This window comes from Notamacropus eugenii, chromosome 5, assembly GCF_028372415.1.
Source record: "Notamacropus eugenii isolate mMacEug1 chromosome 5, mMacEug1.pri_v2, whole genome shotgun sequence".
Classification (NCBI taxonomy): Eukaryota; Metazoa; Chordata; class Mammalia; order Diprotodontia; family Macropodidae; genus Notamacropus; species Notamacropus eugenii.
The window spans coordinates 273,127,861-273,154,494 of NC_092876.1; the positions used below are offsets into that span (position 1 = coordinate 273,127,861).

Below are 26,634 nucleotides of genomic sequence, written 5' to 3' on the forward strand. Positions count from 1 at the left end.
ATATTATATAATGCCATATACATATACATGTATGTGTACACGCATATACATATATATTTCATAGACAATATATTATGCATTATATATACAATGTGTATATAAGTGATGTTAAAATGGAACTCTTATGTTATTTTTAACCGATTTTAGGATTTTTTATAGTTTTTCATATTTTTCTGTGCTTTTCATATCAGTAAATGAGTTATTTTAGCTAAAGGATTTTTTTTATCATCCATACATTTAATCCTACTGTTTGAAGCACCTTTCTTTTTAATATGATTAATAATGTTGATTATTTTCCTTTCTTGTATCCTCAGTGTTTTCCTAATGTTGAACCATTCTTGTATCCCTTAAATAAATCTAACTTGGTCATGATGAATACTGATTTTTGCTAGATTGCTGTAATCGTTGTTTTGCTAGAAGTATTTGAAAATGTTGCATCATTTGTACATGTTGACTTCCATGATAAACTGTTAGTTCTTTAAGAGAAGGAAGAGTTTTTTTTATTTTGTTTGAATCTCTAGTACCTAACAAAGTACCTACCACATAGTAAGAATTTAATAAGTACTAATTGATTACCGATATTGACAGATAATTTTCTTTCTTTGCTTTACTCTAATTTATTCTTAAGTTAAGATTCATTTTAAAAAGGAGATGAATTTGTTTTCTTTCTTGATTTTTGGTAGAATTTGAGGAGGGAAATGTTCCTTGATTTTTCAATGATTGATAAAATTCACCTATAAATCTGTCTGAGCTACAGTAGTTACCAAGGTCCTGAGGATACAAGGAAAGGCAAAAGACAGCCCCTGTCCCAAAGGAGTTCACAATCTAATGGAGCAGAGAAGACATAAGTAAGAATTTGTAAATAATATATATATAATAGGAAATAGTCAACAGAAAAGAGGCACTAGGATTAAGAGATATTAGGAAAGGATTATATAGAAATTGGAATTTTAGTTGGAACAGAAAGAAGCCAGGAAATCTGGGAGGCAGAGATGAGAAGGGAAATATTCTGTGCATAGGAAACAGCAAGTAAAAATTCCTTAATTTGATATATGGGGTTTCTTGTTTGACGAACAACAAGGAGACAAGTGTCACTGGATCAAAAAATAGAGAAGTATAAGGTATAAAAGACTGAAAAGTTAGAGAACTCTAGGTTACAAAGGGCTTTGAATACCAAAGAATTTTACATTTGATCCTGAAGATGATATAGAGCCCCCGAATTTTGTTGAATTGGGTGTGGAAATTGGGGCAGCAAGAATGACATGATTGGAATTGCACATCAGAAAAAATCACACTGGTGGCTCAGTGGAAGTTGAAATGAAAAGAGGAGACACTTGTGGTAGGCAGACCACTCAGCAGGCTGCTGCATTAGTCTAGATGAGAAGATGAGGGGGCATGTACCAGGGTGATGATAATGCCAGAGGACAGAAGGGGTTCTATGTGAGAGATGATACAAAGGAAAAATTGACACACCTTGGCAATTGATTACATATCAGTGGGGTTAGAGAATGAAGAATCAAGGATGACAACTAGATTGCAAGGCTGGGTGACTAAGAAGTTAGGAAGGGAAAAGGTTTTTAGGGTAAAGAGTTCAATTTTGGACAATTTGAGTTTAAGATTTCTCTGGGCATCCAATTTCTAGTATGAAATCAAAGATCCAAATCTGGAGTTCAGCAGAGTACTTAGTACAAGATAAGTAGATTTGAAAATTATCAGCAGAGAGATAATAATTGAGTCCTTGGGAGCTGATGAGATCACCAAGTGAAATAATTTATGCATAGATCTTCACACTCTGAGGCTAAAGGCCAAATCCAATCTGCCACCTATTTTTCATACCATCCAAAAGGTAAGATGAGTTTACATAAAACATGCGTAAGGCATAGGGCTCATATAAGAACCATATAGCAGACTGGACTTGGCTTTCAGGTGGTTTGCTGACCCTGGTATAGAGAGAAAAGAAAAGAGGGCCCAAGGCAGAGCCCTAAGAAACATCTACAGTTTGCAACATGATCTGGAATGAGATCAGTCAAGACTAAGAAGAGCTCTGATAGGAGAATCAGAAGAGTGTAATGTCGCAAAAATCTTAGGAGATAAGATTATCAAGGAGAAGGGGTTGATCAACATTACCAAAGGCTGCAGGGAAGTCAGAAAGGATCAATTTTGAAAAAAAGCTATCAGATTTGTCAATTAAGAGATCATTATTAACTTTGGAGAGAGCAAATTTGGTTGAATAATGAGATTGAAAGTCAGACTATAGAGTTAAGAAGAATGAAAAAAGACATGAAAGCACCGACTCTAGGAGACCTTCTCAAGGAGTTCAGCTACAAAAGGGAGAAATTACATGGGGCCATAATTAATGGGAATGAATGAATCAAGTGAGGATCTTTTGAGGATGTGGGAGACATGAGGCATATTTTTATGCATTAAAGAAGTAGACAGTAGATATGTAGATATTGAAGATAATTGAGAGAGGAGGCAATCTGTTGGAGTAGACAAGCTCTAATGGGATCACTTGTAGACTTGTTGGATTTGGAAAGGAGAAATGTTGCCTCAGCATGTGAAAGAGGTAAAAAGGAGGAGCTGCTCACAGTAAGAATCTGGATCATATGAAATAAGGAACAGAAAAAAATGAGGGGGGTTCAAGGGGATTGGGATTTAGAAATCAAAAAGTTAGAGATGGAGGATGATCTATAGAATGAAATTTGTAAGTCCTTTAGTGGAAATTTTGGAAAAAAGTTTCAATGTCATTAGAGTCATGATGTGAGTCATTATTGAATAGTTTTGTCTATTCATATTTAAAGTTTATTAGAATTGCATTTTCTTCCACTTACTAATTTTGCATTGAATTTATTCTCCTCTTCTTTTAAGCTAGTTTTCCTTATAGTATTGTAGGGCTAGTCTATCCATAGAGTCTCTCTCTCCACCCCAGTTCTTCTAATTATCCTATTCCAAGTTCCCTGAATTTACTTAAATTTGAATTTCTTTTCCTTCATTTTGTTTTTGTGTCTCTTCATTTTTAATATTTTTAATTTGATAGATGTTTTATTTCCAATTACATGTAAAGATAATTTTCAACATTCATTTTTGTAGATTTTGAGGGCCAAATTTTTCTCCCTCCCTCCACTTTTTCCTCCCCAAGACAGCAATAAATCTGATATAGGCAAAATGATACATGTACAATCATGTCAAACAAACATATTTCCACATTAATCATGTTGTTAAAGAAGAATCAGAACAAAAGTGAAAAACAAGAAAGGAAAAAAACTTAAAAGAGTGTGCTTGATTTGCATTCAGCCTCCATAGTTCTTTTTCTGGATGTGGTTAGCATTTTCCATTGTGAGTTTTTGGAATTGTCTTGCGTCATTGTATTGCTAAGAAGAGCTGAGTCATCACATGACGTTGCTCTTGCTGTGTGCAATGTTCTCTGATTCTGCTCATTTCACCTAGCATCAGTTCATGTAAGTCTTTCCAGACTTTTCTGAAATCCACCTTTTCTTCATTTCTTACAGCACAGTGGTATTCCATTATATTCATATACCACAACTACTTGTTCAGCTATTCTCCAATTGATGGGCAATCCTTCAATTCCCAATTCTTTGGCACCACAAAAGAGCTGCTATAAATATATCTTATACATATGAATCCTTTTCTCTTTTTTTATGACATTTTTGGAATACAGACCTAGTAAGGGTATTGTTGGATCAAAAGGTATGTACCATTTGGTTGCCCTTTGGGCAGAGTTTCAAATTGATCTCCAGAATGGTTGGATCAGTTCATTACTCCACCAATAATGCAATAATGTTCCAATTTTCTCATATATTCTCTAATATTTATTCAATCTGATAGGTGTGAGGTGGGATCTCAGGATTGTTTTGATTTGCATTTCTCTAATTAATAGTGATTTAGAACATTTTTCATTTCATTAGAGATAGTATTAATATATTCCTCTGAAAACTGCCTGTTCATGTCCATTGACTATTTATCCATTGGGGAACGATTTGTATTCTTATAAATTTGAGTCAGTTTTCTATATACTTGAGAAATGAGACTTTTATTAGAAACATTGTCTGTAAAAAAAAAAAAATACTAGCTTTCTGTTTTCCTACCACTCTTGGCTGCATTAGTTTTGTTTGGGCAAAACTTTTTAAATTTAGTGTAATTAAAATGATCCATATTGCATTTTATAATGTTCTCTATCTCTTGTTTGGTCATGAATTATTTCCTTCTCCAAAGACAGAGAGGTAAACTATCCCTTGCTCTCCTAATTTGCTTATGGAATCATCTCTTATGTCTAAATCATGTATCCATTTTGACCTTACTTTGGGGTAAGGTATGAGGTGTTGGTCTCTGTCTCCCCCTATTTTAACCCTTATTCTTCCACTGCCCATGTAAGGATGAAACAGAATGTTTTCTCTCCCCTTAACATGCCTTCCAATCTTTTATTTTAAATATTTTTGCTTTGCCCTTTTCCAAAAATTTTTTCTTTGTTTTGTCCTCATTTTTCTGTTCTACTCTCTTATGAGTTTTATTTTTTAATTTTTGTCCTTTATCATATTTGTACCCTCTATTTTTCTCTGTCCCTAAGGTAGAAGTACCTAACAACTATATTTCAAATCCACCCACTATTTCCATGTTAGTGCATTTGTAGTTCTATCCCTGTCTTCACTTTTTCCTGTTATGCCTCAGTCATAAAAATATCGATTCAAGAAGAAGCAACATTCAATATAAATAGTGACATTAACCTGGGAGTCACTCTGTGCCACAAGTCAAGAAACACAATCTCATCTCTTCTCCATTTTTATCATGATTACACTTCACTCTGAAGGCCAGTGTAACACACACTGTGGGACTAATTCCAAACTTCTCCAAATATTTCCAGATTACATCCAAAGAAGACAGTGTCTGCTGTTCCTCATGAGGTTCTAGGGGTAACCTGAGTGATTAGAGAAGATTTCTAGTCCCGTTGCTCATGAGCTCTTATATACTATGTCCTCAATACTAATTAGTCACCTAGAAGGGATATTTACCTTTTTAGTATATTAAGAAAATTTGGTTGAGAAAAATTGGTACAAAACATTCCTCCAAAAGACTTGGGCATGCTCTCCCACAATTATACAAAGAGTCTCTGTGGACAGTGGGCTAAAGATAAAAGTCAAATTTTCCTTCCTGGACTCCACATGAGATTGCCCTGAAGTATCAAGGACACTTTCCTGGGTTCTGAGGATTGAGATTCCAGTGGAATCTAGAGTTGTGCTTCTCTCCTGCCCCTAAAAAGCTTCATTCTCTGAAGTTTTCTTTTCTCCGTATGACTAGTTTGTTCTCACTAAGCTCCCATTTGGATACGATTTTTACCAGTTCGGTCTCTCTAATGGTATAGTCAGAGGTGAGGAGGAGGGAAGGAATATGATATTCCCTCTGGGCTTCTCGCTTGTTTTCTATCCCCTGGTTACAGACACAAGGGTCTGATTTCTCCATGTCCTCCCAAAGCTTAAGTGATTTCCTGCTCAAAATATTTTTCTTATATAACTAGGTCTAGAGGAGTATGTGTGTGTGTCTGTGTGTCTGTGTGTGTGTGTGTGTGTGTGTGTATGAGATTCTTTCAATGAATTCTAATATGTACGTCACCTAGTTTCATCCCAGGACTTAAAGTATGCCCCTCCCATAAACAAAATCACAAACAAGTTCTCCCACTCACACTAGTTGCTGTCCCAGCTCCCTGCTTTCTCTCTCCTTCCCAGCTCTGACTAGTCTGACCAACTTCCTGTCATCTCTGCTCCAGCTCCCCCTCTTCCTGCTCCACCCACTCAGCAAGCTTCCCCCACCACAGGCTTCGTCTGACCCAAACTTATGTGACTTAGTCTTCCATGTGACTTAAGCAAGTCACAGAGGCCCATTAATGAATGGGAAAGATCTTCCCATTCCATTAAAAATATATTAATTCCATTAAAAATACATTTACAGTACACTATCTACTACCATATATCAGGGGTTGTCAGGATCTGACCTAGGTTCATTAGTACAGTAAATGCTGAGAGGAGAGAAGAAAGATCCAAGGTACATTTTCAAACCCATTTCCCTTGGACAGAAGTTCTTCCCATTCTACCTTAAGGCTCCAAACTCTGCTCCATACTGTTTACATCTTTCACTCACTTGCTTCTAGTTGCAGTTCATTCTGTGTGTGTGTGTGTGTGTGTGTGTGTGTGTGTGTGTGTGTGTGTGTGTGCACGTGTGCGGAGAATCTATCTTTTCCTTTTCTGGATATGGAGTGCAGGCTGAGTCACCATCATGGGAGAATGGAGAAAACCAGGCAAGATTCTCAGGTCCAGAACTCTAACCATTTTATCATCAAGCTGTTAACTGCCACTCAAATTTCAGTCTGCTTACCCTTGATTAGCTGTAACATATTCTGTAACGAAAGGATCATGAGTCATTGTTAGAATTTTGTAAACCTTGCAAAAAGACACAGAGCCCCATTTTTTTCCTAAGTCTTTTTACATGTTTTACATGATCCAGAGAAACAAACAATGAGTACATATCAGATGGGGTCATGAGTCTTCATTTAGAGAAGACTAGTAGCTAAGGAGGAATATCAATTTAATCCACGATGAGCCAAGTAAAGTCAATCCATGACAATAAGCATTCATTCAATACCTACTATATGTAAAATACTTTGCTAGATTCTAGCAATAGGAAAGTAATTGTATAGCAATAAGCTTCCACTAAAGTTATCACTAAATACCTTATTGATTAATATTACTGTTGTTATTCAGGTGCTCAGTGATATCTGATTCTACATGATGTCATGGACATTGTCCATGGGGCTTTCTTGGTAAAGAAAATGGGGTGACTCACCATTTTTTTCTCCTTTGTGTCCTCATTTTAAAGATTTGGGACTGAAACAAATAGGGGTTAAGTTTTTTACCTAGAGTCAGACAGCTACTACATGTGGGGAGCTAGATTTTAACTCAGATTGTTCTGACTCCAGGTCTGGTGCTCTATCCATTATACCATCTAACTCCCATTATTAGTTACTAGGGCAATGATTTTCAAATTCTATACGTATGAAGCAGAAGTACCAGGAGGCCTTATCAAATTGAAAAGGTTTCAGGAAGAGGCTGGGTGATAGAATCAATATGTGTCATTTGAGGACCAATCTAGCTAATTTCAAAGAATTTCATTATTAAAAAAAATTAGCCATGAACAGTCAAACTTGCTTATCCAAATCAACTCTATTTGCTAATCTTTAGTAATTAACTTTTGGAACCACTGGACTTTGTGTCCTAAGGAAATATTTCAAATATTTAAATGGATCTGTGATATTAATGATTTGGTTATTCTTCCCAGCAATAAATGGTCATGGTTATCCACCCTAGATTATTCTTATTTGTGTCCTCCTGCAAAATTCACAATAGGTAGCCCACCCAAAGTGCTAAAAGAAATATTGAAGAAATCAGGAAGTTGTAAGCAAGGAAGTTTCACATCTATATTTTTTGACAAATCACAGCACTGTGTATTAGGAATGAATACTTTTCCTAGTTTTAAAATTATCTTTTTAGAGCCATCAAATCTCAAGTCATATATAGGTACAAAATCCACTCTGGAAAAGGGGTTCTTACCCTGAGGTTCATGAACATAGTTTTCTTTAAATATTTTGTTAACCATATTTCAATAGGAACTGTTTCCTGTGTAATCTTTGTATTTTATTTTCTGCATCTAAATGCATTATTATTCTACGAAGCGGCCAAAATTTTCACCAAACAGCCAAAGGAATCCACTTTATACAAAACATTAGAAGCTTCTACTCTAGAATGTTATGCTTAACATCTCATTCTAACTCATTATTCTCCTAGAGAATGATATCCTCCTTTTAGAACTTCTACTGTATTGTCATTATGAGAAAGATGAAGAAAGGCTAAGAGCAGTCCTAGGGTTGCTAGTAGTGCTTTAAGAGTGAACAAAATACTATTTTTGTCTGTTTTTGTCATAAGAGAAAAATATGCTTGTACATTGCTCTTTCAGAGTCCTATTATACAGAAATGATTACCCATCCCTAGGTTAAGGAACTGTTTTCTATTTAAAATATAACTTCTGTGGATTGGTAGCATATTGAGTTCTTCCCAACCTCTCCTGTTGTAGTCTGGATGCATGTCAGTAATTCAGTTTTTCAAAGTCTTCTCTTCTGTCAGTCTGAGAAGTATGAATTTGGAAGGGATGGAAACTTTAGCCAGTTTATAATGTTTGCCTAGAACAGCCATTGACTTTTGCTACCCAGTATATGTAAATCTTTGAAATTTACCATTCCTGAATTTCTCACAGAATCTTGAAGTTAAAGCTAGAAGAATCTGAGAAACTCTAGCCCACACTCTCCACTCTCATCTACTGATGAGAAAAAGTGAGGTTTATAGAGGTAAAATCCAAGGTCAAACATTGATTAGCTTTAGAGATCTGTACTGTTTCTACTGCCCTATGACATGAATCAGGTACAGTCATGGCAAGTCAAGTACTTTATATCTAAAACAACAACAACAAAAAAAAAAACCAAGGGAACAATTTCCCAGTAGTTATAAACTATACAAAATTCTCTCGATCTTTCAACCTGAGCAAAGCCATCTTTACTTCCTTGTTCCTTAGCGTATATACTAAGGGATTCAGCATGGGTGTGATCATTGTTTGAAAAATGGTTATAATCCTATCCATAACATGTTTTGAGCCTGGTCTTAGATAAATGATGAGACCAGGCACAAAGAAACAGAGGACCACAATGCAATGGGAAATACAGGTCTGGAAAGCTTTATATCTGCCCTCTGCTGTGTGAATCTTCAGGATAGCATGAACAATGGACACATAGGAAAGGAAAATCAGAAAACAACATCCAGAGGCCACCACACCAATGTTAACAAAGATTACCATCTCATTGACTGAGGTGTTTGCACAGGCCAGTTTGAGAATGGGTGGTGCATCACAAACATAATGTTCAATCTGGTTGGGGCCACAGTAGGGCAGGCGGAAAGTCAGGGCAGTCTGGGCTGCTGAATGGATAGCACCACTGAGCCATGTGCCACCAGCTAGAAGGGCACAGATTTTCCCACTCATCATGGTAGCATAGCGCAGTGGATAAGTGATGGCCAGGTAGCGGTCATAGGACATGACTGTGTAGAGGAAACACTCAGTGCTCCCCAGACCATGGAAGAAATACAGCTGAGCCACACAACTGTGAAATGAGATGGCCCCACCATCTGGGGAGAGGAGACCCATGAGTATCTTGGGTACAGTAACAGTGGAGAACCACATATCAATGAAGGAGAGGTTGGACAGGAAGTAGTACATGGGAGTGCGGAGGTGAGAATCCACCTTGATTACCATCAGAATGAGGAGGTTCCCCACCAAAGTGAGTGCGTATATCACTAAGAAGATCCCAAATAGAGGTATCCCCAACTCAGGTGCATGAGGAATCCCTCTAAGGATGAACGTAGCCACGAAGCTCTCATTTTGTCTGTCCATTTAGATAATGGACTCTTTTCCTAAAGAAGGAAATATCATTCAATCAATTAACAAGTTTTTTAAACACCTACTCACCATTGTACGCATTGGAAATACAAAAAGAAAATAGTTCCTGGACTCAAGAATTTTATACCATCTTGAAGAAAATAACATATAAGCCTAATATTACTGCAAAGGATGAGAGCTGACAATCTCTACATGTAACCTATATGATCACCCCTCCTTTTACACATCCATTTTCTTTACTCTCTTACCTGGTTCTAAGTCAATGAAGGAATTATTTTATATTCTCTCAACTACAATTGGAACTCTCTCAGTACTTAATTAGTTCTAGGTCACTACCCCAGTTAATTTACATTATTTCTTAAATATACTAGAGAATTTTTTTCCCATCTCACTCATCTTCTTCTGCTCCTCTCACTACTAAGCTCCATAATCTTCCAGGGTTAAATAAGCATCAATTTATTATATACAATTTATTAGCAAAGTAAGAAATCAAACAGAGTCACAAACAACTATTTAAAACATATGTCTGAGGAAGATCATAGCCATATTCACTTCTGACCATTTCTCACATATCTGACTTCTCATCAGTTCAGGAAATACAAGCCCGTACTTCACTTCTCCCAGAATACCAATTAAAATTTCTTATCAAGACCTCTTTTTTATTTTTCTCCAAAAGATAAGTCAAAGTACTTCTCTTGAGAAAGAAGTGCTGCTATAAAGATAGAATCTAAAAGATAGTATTACATAACTTCTCTGAATGGAAATTGAAAGCGTCATTGGGGCTATTCAAAATCAATGTTTAGATTTTTGCGTTCCCACTTTTCTATCCCTGTAATTTTGAAAATTCCTAGGGGTCTGAGTGGGAGGAGCAGCAAAAGACAAAGGTAGTAAGAACTGAGTTTAATAAATGGTAAAAATCAGAGGTGGGAAGGGGAGTACGGGTGGAAAAGGTAGGAGCCATGCAGAGTACAACAAAGACACTTGTGAGTCAAAGAGAATATCTGGAAGGTTTACCCCTCATCTTGCATGGCAAAGAAGGTAAACAAAGAAAATTCTACAGGTTTTTTCAGACACTACATGGGGAGATTCTTAAGATGGGGAGTATTGCTGAAGACCTGAGAAAGCATTGGTAGGAAAAGGTTTGGAAGCAAAGGAGAAATAGAAAGGGTAATAGACAAAGAGGCATCAGAGGCTAGGTAAAAAGAGAAGTGAGGACAAGGAGGAGGAAGCAGAGAGAGAAAGTTACTGTCACCCCTCTTTACGAAGCAAGGACTTTGTCAGAGAAGACTTTAGCTTATGGATTGTAAATTACTAGGGATATGCATTTATACATAATTGAATTGAATCACCAACTCAGTAGTTTCTTTTTTATTTTTCTGATTATTATTCTTCCATGATATTGTGAATTCCATACACAATTAGCCATTGTAAATTCCTGTTATATTTTCCAATATCGGGGGGTATTGGATGAAAAAATTTCATATGTCTATTAATAACAAAAATCTGAAATTGCAAAGCATAGAGTGAAATAGTCAATTTGGTATGTTACATTTAAATTCTGGAGAAATTCATGAGAGTCAACAAATGAATGTCTGCAAATATAAATAAATATTAAAGGTCAAATAATCTAAACTCTTCTTATAAGACAAAGGTATTCGAACCATCAGCTATGGCATAGAAAAGGGATCTAGGAAATCTTATATCATGTCCCTGAGTTTTCTGACCTCAGTGTCTATCCTCTGGTATCTCAAGAAAGATAAAGCTAATGATATATGTACAATGTAGCTCACACTGTTGTTATAAGGAAAATTGTTCACACACATTAAAGAACTGAACCAAGGTGATAAATATGTGTGTTAGGTAAATGAATAATATAATCGTGAGTGCCTGAATACATCAATTGATGTAATGCTTCAGAAAATAAATAAGCAGAAACCATTATCCCGTCTTTGCGCAAGGTCACATGTCACCTGTATTTGGAATTCTGTGCCCTGAGTCTGATTTGCTGTAACTCAAGAGAAACATATTGGAGCTAGAAAGCATGTCTGCAATCAGAATCAGGTAGGTGTTGTTGAGTCTGGTTTCTAAGGAGAGGCTAAAAGGATTAGGAATCCATGCATGTGTGATGGTTACTAAGAGTAAGAACAACATCCACAAAATGATGGAACTATGGTGAACATAAACTCAGTCATTAAACCTTTACATATGCTCTGTAGTACATTGGATACCCACTCCTCAAATTAGAAACACAAATCAAAATAATAAAATAAACCAATGTTTTTTTATAGTGTGCATAAGTAATTTTCTGAAAAGTCATTTTCTTAAGAAATTTTCTTAATCTGGAATATAAATAGGCTCAAAAAAGATTTAGATCAGTTCCTCAACTTTGAGAGTTAAAATACATCTTAGAGCCCTCTTAGCCCAATTTATTTATTAAGCATATGAAGAAACAGAGGTTCAGTGAGGTTAGGTGATTTGCCCAAAGAAATTAGGTGGCAATGGCTAGAAATACCTGACTTCAACATCACTAATGCAGAAATCTATTTTGTATAACTACTTATATTTGTAGTGGAATCTTTTTTTTTTTTTTTTTGCCTTTTCCATGGATGAGGGAGTAAAAGGTGAAAAGGAGAGAATTTGGAACTGAAAATAAAATGAACTAGAATTTTAGAATATTTGGGTTTTTTAATCCTATCACATAAAATATAATCAGGGAAATTTTAACAAAATAAGTAAAAATACAACATAAAAGAATAAAAACCTGAATAGGAGTTTGCCTCATGCACTTGTTAGCTATGACTCTGGTTGAGTCATTCTCTCAGTCCCTCAGTTTCCTTATCTCTAAAGATAGTAATGATACGTGTAAGGATCACAAAATTTACGGCACTACATATATTATTTCTTCTATTATATGTGCACTGCTGAGCCTTAGGTCTGAGCTAGAAAGGATTTAACGATTACCTATATTCCTATTCAACTCTTTTACTTTTCAGATGAGAAAACTTTGGATGAGAAAGTTAATATCACTTACCCAAAATCACAAAACAGGAAGGAGAAGAATAAGTCTCAAAACCAAGTCTTCTAAGAATTGTGACTCCAAGGCCTTTGTTCTTTTGAATATACCACACTCAGAGGACCGGGGAATACAGATATTCTGATTAAACATACAGTGTCATTACCATAGTGCCACTGCAACTTCTCTAGGTGACAGGAAATGAAAATATTTAATGTGATATCAAAAAGAATAGCTAAGCATATGGCTTTATGTCATTGGAAAAGAAAGACTCCTGGGTGGGCAGGATCTAATACTGTACAGCAATTCTCCCAATCTTATTGTCTAATATCTTTCTTCTTCTTCTTCTAGAAAAAACTGTACTTTGTCCTCTCCTGGGATTCTCTCTCTTTCTCGAGCTAGTTCTTAGAGGAATATTGTGAGAAAATATTAGAAGAAAATTAAGCACTTAAAGTCTTCAATAATGCATCTGAACATAACAATTAAAGTACGACCAGAGCAACAGACCAGGACAAATGCTGCCCTTATTTTTACAGTGGCATGAGCCAAGCCACATGCTGAATTGAGTTTATAAAACCCCCAAATACAGGTTCCGCATTATATAGGGGGGATGTAATTCCATACCTCTATTTGCATATAAATGAATGTGGGTTATGACAGTATATAATTCCAGAAGTCTAGAATAAAGAATTAGACAGATAAGGAGAAATGAAGGCAGCTTTGGGTTAAGGGAAAATGTTTAATAACCTTAATGGAAACAAAATTGTAACAGGTATCAGTTTTCTGGAATTCTAATCTTACCCCTCCGTGATATTATAGTGCCTGGTAACAGGTTTTAGGTATGTATTAGACCCTTGAATTTGCAGCAAAACCTAAAACAACAATAACAAATACAGATAAACAAAAACAAAAATATACAATGCAACAAATAGAAAGTTATGGAAAGCTCAGTAAAATGGAATTGCATTCATGCATAAGTTTTCTCCAAAGGAAGTAGTTCTATTTTTCTGATTTTCCCCCTATTTTCTTCAATGGTTGATTTAGGCATCATCTGGGGTTTTACTTTTGCATTCTTCTCCTTTTTCTCTGTGTTCTGTTCTTTCAAAATCTTATCCACTACCATGGCATCAATTTGATGTGTATGAAGTCCAAATCTATCATCATTCATTACCTCTTTCTTTTTAACCTCCCTGGACATCTCTGTCTGGGTATCTCGCTTCCACTTTAGACTCATCCCCAAAGCTAAATTTAATTGCCCTCAAGTTGACCACCTCCTAACTTTTCCAAATTTGTCCTACCTCTACAATAGCTCTTCATTCCATCTGTACTTTTCAACTCTGTTGCAATCATCCTAGTCCAGACCCTCGTTCATTATCCCTCTTCCACATTTTCAGTAACAAACTTATATGATGTGGTTGCCTGCCTTCATTGCTTCCTATTTACACCCCACCAAGTAGCCTAAACCCTGGATATTATTGATTCAGTAGTACTAACGCACAGCTTTAATTATGCCATGGCATGCTCAAGTGCTCTCCATGGCTTCTAATTGTGTATACACTGAAGTCCATATTTTGTAACATGAAATTTAAAGGCCACAGAGAATGAAGAGCACAACTAAATATCTTTATCTCTCAAGTCTCTAATCTCCTCTACAATGTAATAATGTGAAAAAAAAAAGCTAGTTTCAAACTCATTTCAAGAACACTAGCTTCAACGCTAGAATCAAAAGACCTCTGTTCCAAGTGTACCTCTATCACATAATCCTAGGTAAATCATTTCATCAATCTGCACCTCCTTTTTTCCCATTTGTAAAAATAAAAATAAAACTCAAGAAATATTTCTTTGAGTGAGTATCTAGAAAGTGGCTTGAAAATTTTAAACTTTCTTATGAATAATGCTTAATAATTAACAATTTAATTTATGCCTTAAAATTCCTTGAGTGCAAGAAGTATATCTTACTCATTTTGCATTCTCTAGAGCACTTAGCACAATGCCTTGCCCACAGTATTTGCTCAATAAATGCCTGCTAAAGGATAAGGGAGGAAGGAATGGAAAGAATGTAGGAGGAAGTAAATGAAAGACTATATCCACATCCTTTTTCCAGTGAGGAAAGCATGAGTTTTCCCAGTCCTTTGCTACTGACCTACTTAGATATAATCTCTGAACCAGGAGGTACATTTCAAAACCTAGAAAAAAGTGAAAGAGGTAATCACTTCTTTGCTATGAAGATTTCTCCTAAGATCAAGCTCCAAAAAAATAATAATGGAAGCAGTCCTGCCTTACTCTCCCCAAAGTATATGAGCCTAAATCATCTTCATCCCACAGGGGATGATGTCGCCTTGAACACTCTTGGGACTCAGAATAAGAGGCAAAACAACTAAGTGTTTACAGATTTATCTACATTGGATTGATACCAATACATGTATATTTTATTTAGAACATGAATGTTCCTTTAATAAAAAGGTTTTATGAATGTGTCTCTGTACAATACATCCGTAAGGAATTTAGGAACTTTTTCCTTGATAAAATATTTTTACAACATTTTAAACTAAATGATAAGCAGAAGTATGGTTCTTATCTCTAAAGATGTTATACTTTAATTTGATCCTGAGTCTCTTTGGTGACTCCTCATTTTTTCCTAAGAAGTAATTTTAGTCACAGTCAGGAAATGTACCAGTGTGGACCAACAGGAAGCAGAGTTTTTCATTCTCACTGTCATTTCATATTTACTGTGCAAATGAAACCTTTGCAGTCTCATCTTTTGAGCTTAGGAAAATGTTATATATGGAACTTCTTTAGAGGAGGGATGAGCATAAAGCATACAGACCTGAATTCTTCCATCCACCAAACAGGCCACTGTTGACATGGTTACAAATGTGGCAGGCACCTTGCTGCCACTAATCACTGAACTCATATCAAAATACAATAAAATTACAATCAAAATCAAAAGGTGGAAAGCAATAGTAGATATTATCTAGTCTAGTCAGGATTTGAACAGGATTCCTCCATGCAAAATCTCTGATAGCTGATCACCGAACTTTTCTCTAAGTCCTCTAGGATGGAAGAGCACTCTCCTCTCAAGGAAGTCCATTCCATTATTGCTAGTTAATAATTTATAAGCTCCTTTTTTTCTCCTCATTACAAGTTTAAATTTATGGTTGTGGAGTTTCAATGCATTTCTACCAGTTCTGACTTTGGGAACTAAGTCAAACAAGTCTAATGTATCTCTATAAAATGTCACCCTTCTTTTTCTTGAGATCATCTCCACCACTATTTTTCCTTGAAAATTTTGGAAAGTGCAACTAACCCAACCTCCATTGGCTATACATTCTTTTTTTAAATAGTATTTTCCCCAGTTATATGCCAAGGCAATTTTTAGCATTCAATTGTACAAGATTTATAGCATACATACATATATATATATATATGCTATCACATAAAACATTTCTATTTTGGTCAAACTTGAGAAAGAAGAATTAGATCAAAAGGAAAAATAGCTATGAAAAAAGAATAAAGTAAGAGGGAAAAGTGTGCTTTCATCTGCATTCAGAATCCATCAGTTCTTCATCTGGATGTGGAGAGCAGTTTTCTTTGTGAATCCTTTGTACTTGTGCTGATGAGACAAGCTGAGTCATTCGTGGCTAATCATTGCGTAATGTTGATACCATCTAAGATGTTTTCCAGGTTCTGCTCATTTCACTTTGTATCAGTTTACACAGGTCTTTCCAGATTTTTCTGAAATGTGCCTGTTCATCATTTCTTATTGCACAATAGTGTTCCATTATGTTCATATGCCACGGTTTGTTCAGTCATTCCCTATTTGATGGACATCCCCTCAGTTTCCAATATTTTGTCACCACAGCTATAAATATTTTTTTTCACATGCAGGAACTTTTCACTTTTTTTATGATCTCTTTGGAGTAAAGATCTAGTCGTGGTACTGCTAGATCAAAGGGTATGCACAATTTGATTACCCTTTGGGCATAATTCCAAATTGCTCTCCACAGTGGTTGAACCACTTTAGAATTACACCAATAGTGCATTATGTCTCAATTTTCCCACATCCTCTCCAACTTTTATCATTTTCCTTTTCTGTCATATTAGTCTTATAGGTGTGAATGGTACCTCAGAGGTGTTTTAATTTGTATTAGACTATTTCTTCATATGACTACAGGCAGCTTTGATTTCTTCCTCTGAACACTGCTTGCTCATATCTTTTGATCATTTATTAATTGGGGAATGATTTTTATTCTTATAAATTTGACTCAATTCTGTATGTGTTCGAGAGATGAGATACTTGGTGAATAGATTGTATCCCAGCTTTCTACTGTCCTTATAACCTTGGTTGGATTGGATTTGTTTGTGCAAGAACTTTTTAATTTAATATAAACAAAATTATCTATTTTACATTTCAAATGCTCTTGGTGTCTTATTTAGTCATGAATTGTTCCCTTTTCCATAGATCCAACAAACAGATTATTCCTTGCTCTCCTAATTTGCTTGTGGTATCATCCCTTATATCTAAATCATGTACCCATCTTGGCATATGGTAGAGGATATTAATCTATACAGTGTTTATGCATATTCTTTTCTACTAATAATAATTCTAACAAACAGTTTCAATGATTGCTGCTTTATAATATACTTTTAGATCTGGTACATCTCCTCCCCACCTCTTTTTTAATGTTTATTTATTTGTTTTTAGTTTTCAACATTCATTTCCACAAAATTTTGAGTTCCAGATTTTCTCCCTATCTCTCCCCTCCTCCCATACCATAATGCCTTGCGTTCTGATTACTCCTTCCCTCAGTATCCCCTCCCTTCTATCACACCCTTCCCTTCCCTTATCCTCTTCTCTCTTTTCTTGTAGGGTAAGATAGGTATCTATACTCCATCACCTCTATTTCTTATTTCCCACTTGTATGCAAAAACAATTAATTCCTAATACTTTGAATTCCATTTTCCCTCCCTTTCTCCCTCCCTACCCATCCCCACTAAGAAGGCAGGCAATTCAATATAGGCTGTAAATGTGTAGTTTTGCAAAAGACTTCCATAACAGTCATATTGTATAAGATTAACTATATTTCCCTCCATCCTATTCTGTCCCCCATTTATTCTATTCTCTCTTTTGACCTTGTCCTTCATCACAAGTGTTTACTTCTAATTACTCTAGAAATTGTTAACACTTACTTTACTATTTGATTGAGTCTGTAATTCAATCTGAAAAATATTCTTACCTGGTATTCATATCAGTTATCATCTTGTTAGTTACATTAATTGAAGTTGGAAGCTGAATTATCCTTCTTACACCAGATCTGTTTACTTTTTCATACTTCACCTGTGGACTCGCATGGTGCAAATTTCCAGATCCTTTCTGCCTCTTAAATACCCCTTACTCTTTTGCCCAAAGTATCACTTATCCCTCCCACAAAAATAATTGATTCACTTAAATAGAGCCCTAAAATTTAACCTAAAAAGTATTAATTTAACTTTTCTCCTTTCTTTTTTCCTATTTTTAAAAAAAAATCCCTCCAATCTTTATACACTTAGGTTTGGGTTTTTATGTTTGTTTGTTTGTTTTTATCACTTGATGATCTTTCTTTCTTCTTTTTTTTTACCCCTCCATTCAATCTCCTTTTTAAAACATTCCCCTCTAAACATGAGAGAACTGATTTCATTACTAAATTACTTCTTCATGATTTGACATTTATTTTCCCTGAAATTCTATTATTTGTTATATCTGCAAGTTAAATATTATTGTACAGATTGTCTGAACTTAAGAAAGTGTTAATAATGTAAAACTTTACATGCTCCCCCCCCCTCACCATTCTGTTTATCAGTACACCTTTGTATTGCTCGGTAAATATTGCCTGAGATCAGCAAGAATAGAGTAGAAGGCTCAGAGAATGAAGTCATCACCACACTGGAGGTCTGGTTAATAATAACAATAATAATAAGCACTAATATAATGCTTCAAGGTTTGCAAAGTGCTTTACATTCCTTAGTTAATTTGAACTTCACGATATCCCATGTTGTAGTTAAATTTACATGAATTCATCAAAATCCTCTTTTTGAAGGGCAATCTTTTCTTCATGGATTATTAGGCTCATTTTTGTCAGATAGATTATTTTGTGTTGCAACTTTATCCTTTTTGCTGCTCAAAATACCCTGTTTCATCCTTTGCTCTGACTTCTTGTGACTGTGGTATAATACCGGGTTATTTGAATAGGCATTTCCTCAAACTAGAAGATTTTATTCCTAACCCACTTAAAGGTTTGGTTTTTTGTTGTTAAAATTGTGACATTGGTCTGCTACATGTCTTGCATTCTCAAGTATGATTATTTTTTCTGGTGTTGTTCTCTATTTTCAATTATTCACTCCTTTTTTCGGTCTTTATTCAGAGCCTGTTAAGTTCCCAAAGATCTCATGCATGAGATCTTTTGAGATCTTTCTTCTAGGTGCGAATGAATGAGGCAGGAGCAAAGATGGTATGCACTCCGTTTATTCTCAGCTAGCTCAGAGTGTATATAGACATTCTACTTCCATACATGCAAGAAGTTTTTAAACACTGTGTGCTGAGCTTATGTGCTTGGCTGTTGTTGTTCTTGCTCAAGATAATTGTGAAGGTTGGTTATCGCATAAGGGTGGTCCATCAGGTAAGTCATGCAAGGACATGTCATCTCAAGAGATTTCTCCTGAGGGCATCATGACCCTGGTAATTCAAGAGTTCCAGACCCCTTATAAGAGCCCTGAATAGTTTGCAATTATTTCCTGGTGTGTATTATAGGGATGTTGTTTTTTAACATATTTCTGGGAAATCCATGAATCTTAAGTTGTATATGCATATCTTGTCTTGTAGGTTGATTTGTTTATGTATATAATTTCTGTTCTTTTAACATTGTTGTCTTTTGATTTCCTTTTTGAAATTTTTTTCTCACTTCTGTATATTTTTTTTGCTTTAAATAACTCTATTTTTTTTACTAAGCCTCTACTTCTTTGAGGAAATATATAACAGATATTCAAAGTTTTATATTCTACTGTTTATTTCATTGTTTGCTTTGACAACTTATTTTCCTACTTCCTGTATGTCTTAATATCTTTGTTCAACAATTTATTTTACTTTTGAACCATCACAATGTGTCTTTCTGTTGTCCTATTGTCTCCTCAGAAATAATAGGAATAGAAAATAGGAATAGAAATAATAGACTACAATTTTTTTTCTTCTTGGAATTATGTTTCATGTCCCTTCATTGTATATTTGTCCATGATTGTCTGGACTCTTTCTTTTTTTAAACTCATTCTTCAGTCTTTGTGAACTTCTCTGTTGAATTATCTGCTTGTGATAGGTTTTATACTAGGTTTTTATTCTGATCTTCTCTTTTGACCTTTCAATCTTTAAATATTTTTCTTAAAATACTGGTAACTTGTTTCTTGTTTCCATTACCATCTTTGAACTTCCCCTTTAACTGCTAAATAGACACTCATGGATGGTAATGCTCTACTACAAAACATCAAGGTTTTTTGGGTCTGACCGAGGCTCCTAAGTAGAGTAATTGCTGAAAGGAAAGGAGGAGAGATCAAACGTGCGTTTTCAAACCCATTTCCCTTTGACAGAAGCTCTTTCCATTCTTTTTTAACGTTCTATACTCTCATCCATACTGTTTGCATCTTTCACTCACTCCTTCTAGTTGTTGCTCATTGTGTGTGTGTGTGTGTGTGTGTGTGTGTGTGTGTGTGTGTAATCTGTGTCTTTTCCTTTTAACAGGGTTCGGTTTGAGTCACCATCATGGGAGATAGACAAAACCAGGCAAGATTTCTCAGTCCAAACTCTGTCCATTCTATCAAGCTGCTAGCTGCCACCCAGATTCCAGTCTGCTTACCCCTGAGTAGGTGTAACATGTTCTGTATTGAAATTAGTATGAGTCACATTTAGAATTTTGTAAACCTTACAAAGTGACACAGAGAATCCATTTTCTTTCCTCTAAGTCTTTTCTACATGTTTTACATCATCCAGAGAAACAAACAATAAGTACATATCTGATTGTGTTATACTTCTTTGTTTAGAGAATACTGGTAGCCAATGAGTAATACCAATTTATTAAAAGTTGAACCAAGTAAAGTCAATCCATGACAATAAGCATTTATGAAAGATCTACTATATGTAAGATGCTTTGCTAGATTCTAGAGATAGGAAGGTAAAAGTTGTCATCTGAAGGTAAATGTATAGCAATAAGCTTCCATTAAAGTTGTTACTAAATAACTTATTCACTACTCCTTTTGTTGTTATTGTTCAGTTGTTCAGTTATGTTTTATTCTATATGATGTCACAGACATTGTCCATGTGCATTTCTTGACAAAGATATTGGGATCATTTGCCATTTCCTTCTCCAGTGTCTTCCCATTTTAAAAATTTGGAACTGGAACAAATGGGGGTCAAGTGACTTGCTTAGAGTCAGACAGCTAGTAAGTGTCCCAGGCTGGATTTTAACTCACATTGTCCTGACTTCAGATCTAATGCTGTATCTATTATACCATCTTGCAACCATTATTGATTACTAAGGCAATGAATTTTAAGTTCCATGCACATGGAACACAAGTATCAGCAGGCTTTGTCATGGTGGAAAGCTTAAGTGATGCACTGACTATGTATCATTTGAGGACCAGCTTAGCTAATTTCAAAAAAAGTGCATTACTAAAAAACTGGGCATCAGCTGTCAAATTTACTTATGCAGAACAACCCTCTTAACTAATCTTTAGTACCTAAACAAGGGAGATATTGCATTTTGTGTCCTGGGGAAAATACTGAAATGGATTTGTGATATCAAGGTTTTGACTGTTCTCCCCAAGGATATCTGTTCATGTTTGCCCATCCTCAGTTATCCATGTCCATATCCTTCTTCAAATTCACACTAGACAGCCCACCCAAAATGTTAAAAGCCATACTGATCAAATCAGGAAGTGGGAAGCAAGGAAGTTCCAAATCTATATGCTTTGACAAATCACAGAATTAGGTATAAGGAATGAACACTTCTCTCGGTTTAAATGTATTTTTAAGAGTCATTATATCTTAAAAGTCATGTAAAAGTACATAATCCATTCTCGAATAGGGGTTCTTAACCTGAGGTTCATGTACATGTTTTTTGTTAATATTTTGTTAACTATATTTCAATAGAAATTGTAAGCTATGGATTTGATTTTCTTCAACTAAAAGCATTATTTTGAGAAGGGGGCCTAAAGTTTTACGAAACTACCAAAGGGATACATTACACCCAAAAATTTAGAACCTTCTACTGTAGAACGTTATGCTTAAAATTTCATTCTAACCTCATTACTCTCCTAGAGAATGATATCCTGCTTTTAGGACTGCTACTGTATTGTCATTACGAAAAAGCTGAAGACAAGCTAAGAGCAGTCTTAGGACTGCAAACGGTGCTTTAAAAGTGTTTGTACACTGGCCTGATTTTTTTGCCTCTGTTGACCTCAATTAGATTTTCAGAGTCCTATTATATAGAAATTATTGTCTGTCTCTGGGTTAAGAAATTGTTCCTTATTCAAAATAAAACTTCTCTGGATTGGTAGCATATTGAGTTCTTCCCAGTCTCTCCCACATTAGTCTGTATGCATGTCAGTAATTCAGTTGCTCAAATTCTCCTCTTCTTTTAGCCAGAGAAGTATACGTTTGCATAGGGTAGAAAGACCATTAAGGCATAGGAATAGAGTGGGTGGAGGTTACAAACATGGAAGATGAAAGGAATTACACACAAACTTTTCCTACTTTATAATATTTGCCTGGGACAGGCATTGGCTTTTGCTACCTGGAATATATAAATCTTTGACTTTTAAGATTGCTCAATTTACCACAGAATCTTGAAGTTAGAGCTAGGAGAATCTTAGAAACTCTCTAGACCACATTGTCCACATATATTTTACTGATGAGAATGGTGAGGTTCATAGAGGTAAAACTCAAGGTAAACATTGATTTAGTGGTTTAGCCTTAGAGATTAGTACTATTTCTACTTCCCTATGTAACAAAGAAGTTGCAATCATGCCACACCAATTATGTAATATCAAAACAAATGAAGGGACATTTTTCCAGTGGTTACAGACAATACAAATTTCCCTTGATCTTTCAATCTTAGCAAAGCTATCTTTATCTCCTTGTTCCTTAGTGTATATACCAAGGGATTTAACATGGGTGTGATCATTGTTTGAAAAATTGCTACAACCCTATCCACAGCATGTATGGAGCCAGGTCTTAGATAAACATTAAGACCAGGCACAAAGAAGCAGAGGACCACAATGCAATGGGAAGCACAGGTCTGGAATGCTTTTTGTCTGCCCTCTGCTGTGCTAATTTTCAAGATAGCATGAACAATGGATATATACGAAAGGAAAATCAGAAAGCAACATCCAGATGCTACCACTCCAATGTTAACAAAGATCAACATCTCATTGACTGAAGTGTCTGCACAGGCCAGTTTGAGAATAGGTGGTGCATCACAAAGGTAATGCTCAATCTGGTTAGGGCCACAGTAGGGCAGGCTGAAGGTCAGGGCAGTCTGAGATGCTGACTGAATAGCACCACTGAGCCATGTGCCACCAGCTAGAAGGGCACATGTTTTCTCACTCATCATGGTAGCATAGTGCAGGGGATAAGTGATGGCCAGGTAGCGATCATAGGACATGACTGTGTAGAGGAAACACTCAGTGCTCCCCAGACTATAGAAGAAATAGAGCTGGGTCACACAACTGTGAAATGAGATGGCCCCACCATCTGGGGAAAGGAGACCCATGAGTATCTTGGGCACAGTGACAGTGGAGAACCACATGTCAATGAAGGAGAGGTTGGCCAGGAAGTAGTACATGGGAGTGCGCAGATGAGAGTCCACCTTGATCACCAACAAGATGAGGAGGTTCCCCACCAAAGTGAGTGCATATATCACTAAGAAGATCCCAAACAAGGTTGTTCCCAGCTCGGGTGTGTGGGGAATCCCTCTAAGGATGAATGTAGTCACAAAACTCTTATTCTGTCTCTCCATTTAAATAATTGAGTCTCTTCCTAAAGAAGGAATAATCATTTAGTTAATGAACAAACATTTTTAAACACTTTATCAGACATTTGGAAATAGTAACAGAAAAATAAAACAGCTTCTGCACTAAAGAATTTTGTGCTATCTTGAAGGAAATAATATACATATCTAAAATTGTATCAGGAGATGAGAGCTAACGCTGTCTGCAAGTAACTTATATGATCATACCTCCTTTTACCTTTTCCTCATCTATCTTACTTATTCACTCTCCGGCAAGGTCCTAAGGCAATTAAGGGACATGTTTTGATACTTTCTCTTAACTAATATTGCAACACCTCTCTCATTACCACTAGCCTGTTTATTAATATTTATTAAATACACCAGGGAAATCTTTTCCCATAATTTTTGCTCATCTTTGTACCAGGCTTCCTAATCTCCTAGGCTTAAATAAGCATCATTTAATTATGGTCAAATTATTAACAGCGAAAAATAATAAAGCACATAAATAATTATTTATAATGTACAAACTCTGAAAAGATGATAGACATAGTCACTTCTTTTTTTTTCCAATTTATAATTTTATTTTGTAATGTTTAACAATCACTGCCATACAATTGCGATTTTATCCCTCCCCACCTACTCCCCACTACCCCCCTCCCTCCCCACGACTGCATACAATTCTGTATAGATTCTACATATACTTTCCTATTGAGTATATTTTCACTATAGTCATGCTGACATAGTCACTTCTAACTGTGTCTGATATATCTGACTTCTCATCATTTCAAAAAACACAAGACCATTTTTCATTTCTCTCAGAATATCAATTAAAATTTCTTATCAGGAATTCTTTTCACGTTTTCTCAAAATATAAGCTAAAATATTTCTCTCATGAAAGAAGTGCTGCCTTAAACATAGGATAGAAAGAAATAGTGATAAATAGAAACTTCTTCAAACAGAAACTGAAAGCAACATTGGGGCTATTTGAAATTAATATTTGTATTTTAGTGTTCTTCCTCTTCTATCCTGGCTAACTGATGAATTCTGTGAATCTGAGTGAATAAATGTTGGAGGAACATAAAAACAATTTTCGTAATGGTTGAGTTTAATAGATGTAGAAATCAGAGATAAGAAAGAGAAAAAAAGGAAAAAGAAAATAAATCACTGGCACTTGTGAGCCAAAGAAAATCTCTGGAAGGTTTACCCCCTCATGTTGAATGGGAGAGATGGCACACAAAGAAAATTCTACAGGTTTTTTCAGACACTGCACAGGGAGATTCTTAAGATGGGTGGCATTGCTGAAGACCTGAGAAAGAACTGGGAGAAGTAGGTTTGGAAGCAGGGAAGATAGATCTCCCCTGTGCAGATCTGTCTTCACAGACGAAAGAAAGACAAAGCGTCATCTGAGAGATACCTAGAAAGACTAGAAGGCAGGAGGAGTGAAAGACAGGCAGCAAGAAAGAGAAGAGAGGGAGAGAAAGGGAGGGGAGAGGAGAAAGAAAGAGAGCACTGTGGTCACCCCACTGTGTCAAGAGAGGACTTTCCTAGAGGAGACTTCTTGTTGAGGACTGCAAATTACTACAAATTTTCATTTTACATGGATTGAACTGACTGAGTTACCAGTTCATCTTTTACATTCTTATTCTTTTACATCCTTATTCTCTTACTACAATTCATCCATAATATTTTCAGTTCCATACTCAATTAGTAAGTGCACTTTCATGCTGTTTTTCCATACCATGGAGACTTGGACACAAAAGTTACATATTTCTATTTTTAATTAAAATCTGAAATTGCAAAGTACAAAGTGAAATAGTCACTTTGGTATATGGCACTTAAATCTTCAGGGTACAAAATGGCCAAAGAGATAAAATTCTGGAAAATTTTATGAGGATAGACAACTGAATGACTGCGGATATGAATAAAATATTAAAGGAGAAATAATCCAAATTCCTGTTTTAAGACAAAGACCTATGAGTCATCAGTTGTAACATAGAAAAAGGATATCAGAAAATTTCTATCATGTCCCTGAGTTTTCTGACCTCAGTCTCTCTGACCTTCTGTCTTGTATCTCATAGGAAAGATGAAGATAATTTTTCTCACACTCTTGCTTTGAGGAAAATGATTTACACAAATGAAAGAACTGGACAAAAATGATAAATGTACGTACTAAATAAAAACATAATCATGATTCCCTGAATAAATCAAGATTCCTATCCAAACCTTTACTTTCCAGCTGAGAAAACTTTGCATGAGAAAGGTAATATCACTTACCTGAGGTCACACAACAGGAAGGAGTAGAATCCAGTGTCAAAGCATAATCTTCTGAGAATTGTGACCCCAAGTCCTTCCTTCTTTAGAATATATGACTCTCAGAAGACTGGAGAATTCAGATATTCTGACTTCATATGCAATGTTCTCACCAGGGCATCATTGCTGCCTCTCTAGACAGCAAGAAATTAGAATGATTAGAAGGTTTATCTTAAGCACATTCCTGCCAGTTCATTGGTAGAGAAAGAAATCTGAGTGGGAAGGATCATAGATCCAATACTATATAGCAATTCTCCTATTTTTATTCCCTAATCTCTCTCTTATTCCTATGCCTTTCTTCGGATTCTCTTTCTTTGTTAAGTTGAATCTTAGAAGAATACTTTGAGGAAAATTTTCCAAGAAAATTAGATATTTAGACTCTTTCAATAAGGCAGCTAAGCATAACCACTAAGGTCAGACCACAGCAACAGACTAGGACAAATGCTGCTCATATTGTAACACTGCCAAGAGTCAAACACCTTGCTGAGCTGAATTTGTAAAATTCTGAAATACGTTATTGCATCTACAAGATTCAGCACTCTATGGGAGTGGAATGCAATTCCACATCTCTACTTACATATAAGTGAATGTGGATTTGCTATGGTTACGGCATAGCTTACCGTGAGGAGCAAGTCTTATGCCTGACCAGCGGGCTGCTCGTTCTCCTGTGGAGCCCGCGAGTAAAAGAACAAGGCAGGAGAGCGGGTCAGTGAAGCAACTCTGATTTATTCAAGCAAGCACTCTGATTATATAGTCTTTGCCAGCTAGCCCTGT

At 35.8% G+C, this 26,634-nt stretch overlaps 2 protein-coding genes across 2 annotated transcripts; both read right to left on the bottom strand.

The window, feature by feature from the left end:
* Positions 1–894: 894 nt before the first annotated feature.
* On the bottom strand, positions 895–26,634 carry LOC140506093 (olfactory receptor 10G9-like). The gene is made up of 5 exons (XM_072612869.1): positions 26,481–26,634; positions 25,825–25,994; positions 13,322–13,392; positions 12,539–12,707; positions 895–9,521 (listed from the first exon to the last, which is right to left on the bottom strand). Exon 5 carries the CDS (start codon positions 9,499–9,501, stop codon positions 8,569–8,571), a length of 933 nt encoding a protein of 310 aa, XP_072468970.1. The 5' UTR covers positions 9,502–9,521; positions 12,539–12,707; positions 13,322–13,392; positions 25,825–25,994; positions 26,481–26,634; the 3' UTR covers positions 895–8,568.
* Positions 20,219–24,059, bottom strand: LOC140506092 (olfactory receptor 10G4-like). Its single transcript, XM_072612868.1, has one exon. The coding sequence runs from the start codon at positions 23,557–23,559 to the stop codon at positions 22,588–22,590; it is 972 nt and encodes a 323-aa protein (XP_072468969.1). The 5' UTR covers positions 23,560–24,059; the 3' UTR covers positions 20,219–22,587.

Bases quoted from the DNA above. Each gene is read 5' to 3' on its own strand.
- LOC140506093 (XM_072612869.1), bottom strand. From the start codon at position 9,501: ATGGACAGACAAAATGAGAGCTTCGTGGCTACGTTCATCCTTAGAGGG.
- LOC140506092 (XM_072612868.1), bottom strand. From the start codon at position 23,559: ATGGAGAGACAGAATAAGAGTTTTGTGACTACATTCATCCTTAGAGGG.